Source organism: Dunckerocampus dactyliophorus, chromosome 13 (assembly GCF_027744805.1).
Source record: "Dunckerocampus dactyliophorus isolate RoL2022-P2 chromosome 13, RoL_Ddac_1.1, whole genome shotgun sequence".
Taxonomy (NCBI): domain Eukaryota; kingdom Metazoa; phylum Chordata; class Actinopteri; order Syngnathiformes; family Syngnathidae; genus Dunckerocampus; species Dunckerocampus dactyliophorus.
This window is the reverse complement of record NC_072831.1, coordinates 6,972,812-6,984,933: the sequence shown is the minus strand read 5'-3', so window position 1 is coordinate 6,984,933 and position 12,122 is coordinate 6,972,812. Positions and strand designations below refer to the sequence as shown.

The 12,122-nt window shown below is 44.3% G+C and overlaps 1 protein-coding gene across 10 annotated transcripts in view; it reads right to left on the bottom strand.

The window, feature by feature from the left end:
- The window catches only part of dctn1b (dynactin 1b), a 29,948-nt gene that overhangs the window by 3,320 nt on the left and 14,506 nt on the right, over nt 1-12,122 (bottom strand). For 5 of the 10 annotated variants that reach the window (XM_054796842.1, XM_054796837.1, XM_054796841.1 and 2 more), the window contains 21 exons: nt 11,356-11,553; nt 11,075-11,279; nt 10,910-10,988; nt 10,656-10,815; nt 8,522-8,626; nt 8,224-8,415; nt 7,954-8,070; nt 7,330-7,482; nt 7,057-7,217; nt 6,802-6,970; nt 4,878-4,946; nt 4,597-4,809; nt 4,344-4,505; nt 3,978-4,109; nt 3,786-3,914; nt 3,578-3,720; nt 3,348-3,508; nt 735-865; nt 471-666; nt 261-334; nt 102-191 (listed from right to left, as the gene is read on the bottom strand). In XM_054796842.1, coding sequence (XP_054652817.1) covers nt 102-191; nt 261-334; nt 471-666; nt 735-865; nt 3,348-3,508; nt 3,578-3,720; nt 3,786-3,914; nt 3,978-4,109; nt 4,344-4,505; nt 4,597-4,809; nt 4,878-4,946; nt 6,802-6,970; nt 7,057-7,217; nt 7,330-7,482; nt 7,954-8,070; nt 8,224-8,415; nt 8,522-8,626; nt 10,656-10,815; nt 10,910-10,988; nt 11,075-11,279; nt 11,356-11,553 — 3,039 coding nt within the window. Of the gene's footprint in view, nt 1-101; nt 335-470; nt 667-734; nt 866-3,347; nt 3,509-3,577; nt 3,721-3,785; nt 3,915-3,977; nt 4,110-4,343; nt 4,506-4,596; nt 4,810-4,877; nt 4,947-6,801; nt 6,971-7,056; nt 7,218-7,329; nt 7,483-7,953; nt 8,071-8,223; nt 8,416-8,521; nt 8,627-10,655; nt 10,816-10,909; nt 10,989-11,074; nt 11,280-11,355; nt 11,554-12,122 lie in introns of all 10 variants that reach the window. The other 5 variants (XM_054796833.1, XM_054796835.1, XM_054796836.1 and 2 more) reach the window with 1 other exon arrangement.

Here is a 12,122-nt window from a genome sequence, read left to right as displayed (position 1 = left end):
CCAGCTACTAATTAACATGATGATGAACTGGACATGTGGACATTAGTGTTGATTTGGCCCAAAGACGCCCACAGTAAAGAATACAACAAGAAAAACACCACCTTGATGAAGCAGGCAGAAGGAAATGTGGCGAAGTCGGACGACACTCGAGCGCCAGGTTGCTGTTTGACGACGTGTTCAGCTACTTCACCCTGAAGAGACGACATACACACCAACCACCAAAATGTATTTATCGTGCGTATGTGTGTGTGAGAGATCACCTTGAGTCTGTCCAGCGTATCTCGCAGAGACTGTAAGCGAGCAGTCTGCTCCAGAAGCTGAGCGCTGGGCGTCACTGAGAACAAAAATGGATGGTGCTGTTTTTGCATAAACACTAAAAAGTAAAACACTGAACAAAACAAGTAAACCCAAAAAGTAGGAAAAAAAAAACAGTCAGCCAGCATCCCTCACTAGCACCGAGTGTAACTGACCGGGACATTTCCCTGTGATGTCCACCACCTTGACGTTGGCGCTCATCTGCAGTAACGTCTCCAGCAGCTGGTCCGTCTTCCTGTAGAGGGCGCCGGAGAGCGCTGCTGCGGCCGGATGACCCCCGCCGTCCCTGGAGGGCAGTTTGGTGACATGGAGGGGGGGCAGCGCCGCCAGTTGGCTGCGCATCTTCTCAGCCTGGGAGAAATAATATAATGGGATGTTTGCCAACGTGATTAGAACGCGTCGTCATGCCTCCTGCTGACCTTCAGCCAGTTGTTTTCGTTCTTCAGCTGCTTGATGCAAAGTCTCTGAGCTTCAATCTGACGAGTCAGCAGTGGCGAGTCCACCACCTGCACCCCCACACCTGCTGCCACGCCACCCGACATGGAGCACACTGTGGGTAGGGCAACACGTGTCAAACAGGTAAAAGGTAAATATGTCATATTCAAAAATATTAGTTGATGGACGTGCAAAATTAAAAAAAATCTTCTAAATTTGCCATTTTAATTTTTTTTGTACAAACACCAGCCCCAGTCCAAACCCTAATCCTAATCCTAATCCTAGCCCTAATCCTTCCTAACCTTGACCCCAGTTCTAGACGCAACCTCAACCCTAACCCTCAAACCTAACTCCAGTCCTGGCCCCCGCCCCAACACAACACAACACAAACCCTAACACAAATAAAAGAGGTTAAGTGTCATACCAGTAAAGAGTAAAGGTTGGAATGAGTGTTCCAAATGAAACATGAACATATTTTTCATGCATGTTTGTACCTTTTTGTTCCTCTGCACATAAAGTGGGAGATTAAGAAAAGGGGGAAAAAAGACTTCATGAAACATGACAGCATTTAATTAGTAATAATATAAAATATATATACAGTCAAACCTGTCTTAGCGGCCACCTTTATAGAACGGCCACCTGCCTATAGCAGCCACTGAAAAATCCCCCGCAGCAAATGTAAATGTTATAGACCCTGTGTATAGCAGTCACCTGTCCAACGCGGCCAGCGGCCACCCATTTTGTCTCCCTTGGTCAATATCTGACTGCATATAGCAGCCAAATTACCAACTCAAGTAGAAGCTTCATGCACGAAAAAGTTTCGTTTTTCAATCAATGAAGGCGTCGTGTGTAGACTTTAATTACTGAGTCCTAGCTCAGTCACAATCAATCACAAGATCCACACAAACTGTCAGTTGTTCCACATAAAAAAGCCGTCTTCTTTTGAGCTTGCTATTTCCTGGTCAAACATGTAACTTTAAGAGCATTTGCACCAAAACATTACCGCAAAGTAGGCTGGGAACAGGACGTGCTCCCAGCGACGCTACAATAAAAAAAAAAACATACGCTAGCATGCATGCGGCAGCGGGAGCAAAACTGAGTTCGGTTGTACTTAATTGAAGTATTTTAGAATGTACTCACGTTATTTTTCATCAATCCTCATCCACAAATCCATCAAAGTCCTCATCTTCTGTATTCGACACAAACAAAGCCGTCTTCTTTTCCGTTCGCTACTAGTCTGTTAACTTGTCAGTGTTATTCAGCTCCGAAGCAAAGAAGGAAACTTCTCCTGTTGCTTCTGCCAACTTTATTTATTGAACGCGGCCACCAGACAGCAGCTCAGAACACACACACATCTCTCAGCATCGTCTCTCCTTCCTGCTTGCCCACAAGGCAAAGGTTAAACAAACCCCACTACATAGCTGTCCAGCCAATGCCTGTAAGAAATGACACCGTTTATTTCCTGGTGTGCACTGGTCAATACTGTAATGCCGCTTGTTGTGGGGAAGGAGAGACTCACGTCGCTGATGCACTTTAATGGCTTTATTAACAGCGGAGAACACTGCAGGACTTTACATCCACGCCAACATAAACACACTTCCCAACTCTCTCGAAACTCACAGCTAGCACTGAGCCTAGCTCTCCTGCTCGGGACGCCCACCGTCACTTCCCGTCACTTCCTGATGAACTAAAGCTGTAATGACAACTCTGCCGTATAAAAAGTAAAATATTAAAAACAAGCGTAAGACATTACTAGCACAGCTTTGTTCTGTGGGTCGTGGATATATTCTATCAGTTATTATTAAGCCTCTAGCTTCCTTTTAGTAAGTAAAAACCTTGGCTATGATTGCACTACATTGTCATGTAGACCTACAAAGTACACTTGGAAGAACAAGAGGTGAATAAATGTATTGCAACTGATGTGAAACTGATGAGGGGTAGGATTAAATAAGCTTTGCTTCTTCCTACTCCTTTTTGGACATGCAAAATTGTGAATTGTACTATGTGATGTGCTACTGTTTGACTCATGCATGTTCAGGATTAAAACCATGAACCATGATAATAACAAGCCTAGTAGTGCTGTACATCTTCTCTGGTCAACATTATTATTATTATTATTTTTCCCCCTTTTTTTTTCTTTTTTTTCCTCTACTGGTCAACATTCAAACTGGACGCCAACCTGTCTATAGCAGCCACTTTTGCAGACTCCCTCTAGTGGCCGCTATAGACAAGTTTGACTGTATATACATTTACAGTACATTATTTAAATTACTCCTCCAAGAAGTATAAGATGTAATTGACATGACATGCTGAATAATGTATACAGTAATAAGGTTATTCAAATGGGTGTGCTGCCATGGCTATGTCCTAGCAAATATCAATATGTATTTCAAGGCCTATTCATTGGACTTGTATCAATACAATTTAACTATTATTTTACCATAAAAACCCTACAACAACTGAACAAAACATGAAGGTCACACTGCTTCCTGGTGGGTGGAGTCAAATGATGGCCCGCCCCTTAGTGTCCTCTGCAGTGCATAAAGTGTGTTTTGTTGTGTATGTTTTTTTGTTGTTTTGTTTTTTTAAGTCCTCACCTCCTGCTGCTCCTGAAACAACAGACGCTATTCCCGACGGGCCTCGCACACCGTCGCCGGCCATCTTGGATTGTCCGCTAATGCGCTGCTTAAGCTCCGCCTTCTCAGCCTCCAGCTGGTCGATGTCGGCCTGGAGTGCGTCCATCGTCTCCTCAAAGTCCCTGCAGGAGGTTGCGTGACAGACGGAGTGATGATGCCTAACATCCTGGATCATTTTTTGGATAACTCACTTCTCTTTCTTCTTGAGGAGGCTCTGAGCCTCGTCCAGTCGGGTTTGGATCTTCTCCACGCGCTCGTCGGCGTCTTTGGATGAACTGTCCAACTTCTTCTCCAAGAGACTGAGGCGGACGCTGGCTTCGCTCAGTTCTTCGCCCTTAAAAAGCTCAAATTTAATCATCAGAAAATGTGAGGGTCCAGATTGCAAAATGCCTTAATCACCTTAATCTTCAGTGACTTCTTCAGCTCCTTGATGACCGTCTCTCTGTCCTCCAGCTTCATGCCCAGACCTTCTGCATCCGTGATCTCTGCTCGCAGGACGGCTGCTCGCACGTCCACAGGAGGCGGGTCCTGGCAGGCGACATGATGCGTCAGTCATCGGCGCGCTTTCTTAAAAAGCCAACGAGAACTCACTTTGGTTTGAGGCCTGTCAGAGTCGTACTCTCCCTCCTGCATGGCAGTGGCCATCTTGTTCATTGTTGCAATGACCATGCAGCAGGACTGACGCAGGCACTCGTACGGGTTGGCGCCCGGGCTTCCGTAAATCTGAAAAATGGAGAAACTTAAACACGACAGTCATTTATGTTTGTAATATTTCCTATGTTCTAATTGTGTATGGAACACACATGATGCATTTTAGCTACTCAAGAGATCAAATGACAAAATGGGGACTATGTGGAAATGCTGCCCCCTGCTGGTTTACAGACAATCCTGCATTTGTTGTGATTGCAGGAGACAGGAAGTTCAGTGTGTGGTGTTCATGCACAGCAGAAAATCCACCTGTTCACCCGCCTTGAACGCCACATCCTCCAATTTGACGGCCACCAGCCCCTCCTGCTCCCCCAGGGGTGACATCATCTGGGCCCCGGCCGCGGCCACCTCCTGCAACACGGCCACCACCCATGTCAGGTGCTTGCGGCAGTCTGACAAGGTGTCAGACACCTTCGGGGTCAAAGGACATAGGACATGTTTAATAACACTAAATTATTACATGTAGTGCTTGTGTGCTTCCACTAGGTGTCACCATGGTTACCTGCGGTCCGAAGCCGAGCGCTGACGGGATGCCTGGGGCGTCGGTACCCGGCATGCGGCGGCGTATCTTCTTGCAGAACTGTCGTACGTCGCTGCAGGAGGTCTCCAGGTCCTTGAGCAGCACGGCCAGGTCGGCCTTCTCCTGGCCGGCGTGGAGGAAGGCCCTCAGGCGACCCACCTCCACCGCCATGCAGTCCAACGCGCTCTGAGTGAACTGAAAACCACAGTCCATGCTTAGCACGAGGGCAACACAACACCATGTCATCTTTAATAAGGGCTCACTCTGATGTGGTCTGCCAACTGCATGGTGCAGTCTTCACTCTCGTCTGCCAGATGGATGCTGTACAGGTGCTGACAACACAAACATTGATATGCAAACTTAAACATTGCATTGTTACACTAACGCTAAAGCTAAGCTAACACTAAACCAAGGTTATGGTTTAGGTCTAGGGCTGGAGCTAGGTTAGGGTTAGGAAACTGAAAGTGAGCCTCCCTCCCCAGCCGGGGAGAGCAAGAGTCGTGCGAGCTCCCTTTTGGTCAGGCCCCCATCCCCTGAGATAATTACCCCTTGATGGCCCCCAATTAGAGGTGGCATGTACACTGGTACGGCCCTTTGGCGTCCTACGATTGTCCATCCCTTATTAATCATTTTTTAAAACAATGTTTTTAAATGCTTATTCAGGCGTTACATATGTGCGTTTTTTTCACGACCTTTTGACCCAATAATGGGTCTTCCTCAGGCAGCACACATTTCAAATTGGCCACTAGTCATGTGCTTCTACTCAAGCCTTACTGGAGAGAACGTATTCTCCCAACAAGCAAACTCACACAGAGCGTCAACAGTCATGATTCATGTTCACATTATTTCAAAAAAGAAAACTTGTCATGTAATCTATTACAGTAATGATCATTTCACCTTATACAGGTAACAATAGTTTTACAGATAAGTATTTTTAATCCAGCAGATTACTGATTAATTAGCAAGTAAGCATTTTAATTAGCAGCTAAGTATTTTGTATTCCTTTTCTTTCCATTCATTTTTCACACTGGATCTAATGTTTTTCATACCGTAAGCCGCACCTGCTAGATTTAGAGGAAAAAAACAGATTTGTACATGTATATAAGCCGCACATGTCTACGTCATAAAGTGGCATACTGTGGTGCACACGCGTCCGTGACGACCAGTCAGCTCTTCATTTGACAGGAGCCAATCATGGGCTATAAAAAAACTCACGACGAGCTTGTCAATCCTTTGGAAATTGCAGGTCATTCCTCAATATAACATCTTACAAACATTAAACATTATACCTCCGAAATATAGAAACATGCACCGATACAAGTTTAAAATGGAAACAAACCCAACATGTTTAAGTTTTCCCATCAGGAACTGCGTTTGAGAAAACCATTTCATTGGAGGAGCACAGAAAGCATAGAAAATGGTGGATGGTGCTGCAATGCTGCCTCTGTCCACCAGAGGGAGCCAGAGCACTCGGAGCCCAAAGCCCAAGAGGGAGGGCTGATGTCATTGCAGTGCCCCAAATAATGTGTTGCTGAGATGCAAAGCCTTATGGGAAATCTTTAAAATGTTTTTGTCCCATTTTAAACCCATATTGGTACATGTTTGTATAGTTCTGAGGTATGGCGTTTGTTAGGTACACATTTTGAGTGTTAAGTTGCTGTGTGATGAATTAAGTGTTAGCAAAATGTTCTTTGAAAGATGACAGTGTGAGTCAGACTGTTATATTGGTATACTGTTATATATACTGACCTCCAGTGATTTCCAATGGGTTGACAAGCTTGTTGCTGATAGCTCGCGATTGGCTCCAAAGAAAGAGCTAATGTTTCCTCATTGACTCGCGAGCGACACGGTATTTAAACAATTAGTAGTAGTTCTGAATTAAAGGAGATGTCACGAGATTAGAATTTAGCCATAAATTTGCCGCACGGTTGTACAGTATAACCCGCAGGGTTCAAAGTTTAAGAAAAAAGTAGCGGCTTATACACCGGAATTTACGGTACATTCAATTTCCTTTATGATTTTTGGTAACCTTCCTCTTTGTGTTTCCCCATTAATGATATATATAATGGGGGGGCATATGTCCTAAAATTAGGGTTACTAGCCCCTCGGGCTATGATGCTTGTAAGTACATTAACACAAATATACATTCAGTGCTACTTACACATGTAGCTGTCCAGTGTGCCCTACCTGATAGTACTTGATGGCTTTGGTGAGCGGCTCCACGTTGACCGTCTCATCCAGCTGGTCTTTGTGCAGCAGGTCTATCAGAAAGTCCAGGGAACGCTCGTGGACGCTCATCTCCGGGTACAAAGAGCCGATCTTCTTGTAGACCTCCACGCTGCACTGGGAAAGAGCGCTGACACACACACACACACACATTACAGTAGATATGGCACTGAGGTCAATCAAGAGTGATATCTGAAGGGTCAAAGATCAACATACTGTTCATATTTGTGGAGCGTGGCCTGCAGTAGACTGAGGGAGTAAACCAGACCACCGGCGAAGCTCAGCTGCTCCCCGAGGGACCCCCTGAGTCCAGTTCTTTCCACGCAGTTCTCGTTTAGGTCAAACTTCTCCTGAGCTTGTTTGCTGATTAGCTCTGCCTACACACACACACACACACACACACACACACACGAGTGATGACAGTAAATAAGGTTTGTAGTGTAACCAGTGTGTTTTCACTACAGATGTCGCTGTAAAACTAAAGTTCACCTTGCAGATGAGTCGGGGAATGAGCAGCAGCACCAAGATACAGTCGTGGTCTCCGCCATGACGGAGGAATGACTCTGGCATGAAGGTGGTCAGGAGGGAAACGTGTCGGTTGGCCTGACTCACCTCCATCTTCCTCAGCTCCATCTCGATGGCCTGCGCACACACACACACACACACACACACACACGCACGTGCACACACACACAAATACACCATGAAAACAAATAGTATTGTATCTAGGGCTGTCAAATGATTAAAAATTGCAATCAAATTAATCACAGTTTCCAAATTAATTAATCATGATTAACCACCATTTGCAACTATGTGTGAAATATGCTAATTTGTACTGGATTTTATGAACAGAAAAATAAATCACGCAATTTTATATATATGTACGTATTAACAGCTCCAAATGAACTGAAAATGTACAGTACATCACGCTAAAAGATAATACACGTCTGAAAATGTATTTGTTTCTTTTATAGTAGCAGATCATTTGAATCACACATTAACTAAGTCATTATGGGCAATGAGAGGTTGCCTTCAAAGACACCATGTAATTTAAGATGACCTCACATGTCTTGAGTGTCATACTGTATAGTATTGTATTATATTGTGTATCACCTTAGCGTAGGCCTTGGTCTCAGCAAACTTGATTTTAAAGTCAAACATCTCTGCAGGCGGCTGCTGCTGAAGTTCTGCGGAGGCTTCCTGCTGGCTGGTCAGCTCTCGGTTGACTTCCTGTTTACGTGGACAAAAGAACCAATCAGGACACAGCACTAGACATAAACAGTCAGTTGGCTAAGATATTTTTTTATTTAGTCGAAAGTAACAGTCAAAAAGCTGGAGACGCTTTGTCATGTTATTGTCTGCTGCTGTACATCTTATCGCTACCTGCAGGTGAGCCGTGAGCTCGCGGTACTTCTGGATGGTCTGCTGGTAGTCAGCGACCGTCTCCTGCGCGGCTTCCACTCGCTTCTCAGCCTCTCGCACACGGGCCCCGCCCAGATCCAGCATCTCCCTCAACTCCAGCTCCGTCTCCCGGGCGTTCTCCTGCAGCTCATCGTTCATCTCATTGATGGCCTCCTGCAGCAAGACCACGATGGACAACCAGTAGAATCAGACACTTACAAAAACCTTGTTTCCTGATGTCTACAGTAAATGGGTGGAAGATTCAGATGAGTCCACTCACCAGGTCGGTGACTGTCTCCCTCAGCTCCCTGACTTTCTCTTCCAGATCCAAGTTTCTCTCAGTCAGGGTCTCCACCATCTCCTCAGCGCCCAAAGCAGCATCCACCTACACCACAGAGCATTTTGTTGGACATGGCGAAAACTTTCTGTAAAGTTGTCCCTCTGCACTTTGTGTTTCAAATTTTGCGGCTTCATTCTTTTCTTTTCAAAAGACGTTCACCAATTGATTTGCACTGTGTCATGGCTTATTATTAGTGAAAGTTTATGTATTCTTAACTTAAGCATTTTCAAACATAAAATGGCTAAAAGAACCAAAATACAAATATAAGGCATTCAGAAGACGTGATAGGTAGTGTAATATCTGACTCATTTGTGTGCCTTTAAAGGCTGGGGCCTGGGAAGTGACGTGTGTGATGTCAGCTAGCTACAGTTGACTGTGTTTAGCTGAGTGTTAGCAGTGTGGAGAGTGAGAGTGAGTAGCGTGAGTTGTGGCCGACAGCAGCTCCTGTGTGAATATTCATTGCACATTGGGATGTCACAAGATCTTGCGAGATTAAAACATGATAAGATTTCTCATTCAAAAAAAAAAATGTCTCGTGGGCAATAGGCCTGGGACAATAATAAATTAATCAATTAATCACACAATAAATGACGATGAACTTGATCATTTTATATATTTCTATATATTGCCATGTGCATCCGTGTCTGTTTTCCTCGTTTGTCGCCTCCAAACAAGCAGGAAAAGAGTTCACTTTGTGCACTGGTTTCAGCACCTTCATGTGTTTGTTACACAGAATAACGGCATGAACCGAGTGATCCCTTTTGTCAGTCATACAGTCTTTGTCTCGGTGGGTGGAGGCGGGGCCGGTAGCATACACACAGAGTGCAGAAGAGTGTAACGTGGTAGAAATTACATGAGTAGATTGCAGTATATTGTCATATTTTTAAAATATTTTTTCATTGTACTTCGTCTCGCTCTCGTAGACCCAATCTTGTGTATCGTCTCGTCTTGTCACGTGACACCCCTACTGCATATGTATTCTCCATTTAATTTAATTCATTTAATTTATAGGTGCCTTTCTGAGCACTTAAGGACACCGTACAAACAAGAAATAAGTATCAATAAAAGCAATACAAAAATGGATTTAAAAAACATAACCTTCAGAAAAATTGCAAATGTGAGTTATAAGTATCTGATGTCAAACGGAATAAGTTGTCCAGAATGAGTGTGTTTTGAGTCTTGATCTGAAGCGGATGAAAGACTCAATATTACAGACGAGAACGAGGAGCGAGAATGAGGGGCATAACGGCTGAATGTTCTGTCCCCCGTTGCAGCATTGTGGCAATATGGAGCAGGTCAGAACGATATAGTGGTGCGAAGTTATGAATAGCCTTGAAAGTAAAGATATTTGTTTTAAATTGGATGCGTTATTGAACTGGGAGTCAATGAAGGTGCTCCAAGACCAAGGTAATGTGCTGGATGGAGGGAGTTCTGCTAATTATACGGACAGAAGAATTTTGGAGAAGCTGAAGTTTGTTAAGTGACTTATACCCCCATAAGTCACTTAAACTTCAGCTTCAGACCAAACAGGAGAGAGTTGCAGTAATCCAGACAGAAAGTGAGGAGGCTATGGACCAGAATGGCAGCAATATGAGGGGTGAGAGATGGACGCAGGCAATTAATATTACATAGATGGAAGTAGGCGGACCGGGTAATGTTGTTTATGTGATCTTGAAACGGGAGTGTGTTGTTATTATGTGCGTGTTGTTATTATATTGGGTAATGCGACTGTAAAAATGACTATGGGGTGTTCCTTTATGTCTAGAGGGCTCTAATAATGCTAAAAAAACGTATTTAGAAGGTCGTAAACTGGTTTTCTATGCTCTATGAAAATATTCCTTTTTTAATTTTCTTTTTTATATTTATAGAGTATTCCATTTATAAATAAGGAATCCTACGTTGCGGAAATTCACTTATCACGGTTGGGTCTGAAACCAATTAACTATGATGGGATTACTGTCTATTCAGTAATGTATGTGTATATTGTATGGATATATCGTGTATAAATGTATACACACACACACCCTTGTCTAAATCTAGATGGTGGCCTACAGGGGGGTCTCATGAATCCTACCTGCTCTTTCAGCTCATCAATAGTCTTTTCTGACACTGACATTTCTTCTTGCAGTTTTTCCTTCTGGCCCCTCAAAGCATCCAGTTCCACGTTCTTTTTCTCCATCTGCTTCTGCAACTTCACATGCTCCTGCTTCTCAGATGCTGATAGATCACGCATCCTGACACAGAGGAGAAATGGTTACACCATCACCTCTTCCATCTTTCCTCTTGTCTTTATAGCTAATGAAGTGCATGAATAGGTGTCAGACTCACCTGACAAGGGCTTCCTTCAGTCTGCTGTTCTGCTCCTCTAGCTGTTTGACATGGTAACTGGACGCAGCACCATCAGAGCCTGATTGATGTCACAAAATGTGAGAAGCTGAGATTGATTCCTTTTGGTTCGTACAGTTTATGTACGTTTGTGTTTCTTAGTCATGCCTTTCTCTTCAATCTCGTGTTTGAGGATCTCCAGGTCCATGGTCAGCTCCTCCACCTTCTCCTTCATGGAGTCTACCTCCAGCTGCAGAGACTCAGACCGCTCCTCGGCCATCTCCTTATCCAGTGTGGCCATCTCGATGGCGTCGGCGGTGTCAGACATCTCCTCCATGTAGCGCTCCTTAGCCTCCAGGGCTTCTTTGGCTTCCTGTGCACAGACATACCACACACGTGACCACCTCCACCTCCACCTTCACGGATATACCACGACCATGTCTCGTTACCCTTTTGGCCTCCTTAAGTTGCTTCTGCAGCTCGACCTGCTGCTCCTGCATCTTGGTCCTCCACTCCTGCAGCTGTTCCAGCTGGATCTTGTGCTTCTCCAGCTCCTTCAGCTTGGCCTTGTCCTCCGTGCGCTTCATCTTCAGGGTCTCAAGCTTCTCCTCCAGGTCCTTCACCTGAGCACGCAGCGCTTCCTCTTCCTGAGACAGGACGTAAGATATCATATCTTCTTCTATCTCACCTTTTTTTTTTTTTTACCACTTCTCTAGTAAGATGGATGTGATGCTTCTTCATTACGTGTGTTTAATTTGACACACAAAACACACATGCCGTATATAACACCATGCCTGTCAAGCATATGTACTGTCGATCCTAAAATAAATGTGCCTTTTTAGCAGTCACACGTTTGACAAGCTGTTAAAATGTTGGAGAAAACCAACACTTCAAGTCAAGTGTCACGTCACTGCACCTGTGTCGCCATGGTGACATCCTCCTGAGGGGAAAATGTCGATTAGGCTGCAGCTGACTTTAAATATTAAACAGAGATGAGTGCTGTTGTTTTAGGTTGTTTTTTTATTTAAACAAATGTTTCTGGAAGGAACTGTACAGATTGCTAATAACATATGGTGTCCCTCCTGGCTCTGTCACAGGGAACACAGGACTGTAATTAAAGCAACATTTTTGCTGTTTTTTGTGAAACTGGAACCTCCAAAAGTTGGGTGCCTCAAATTGTGCAATTCAGAAGTCAGAAAATGTGTCTCTAAAGATT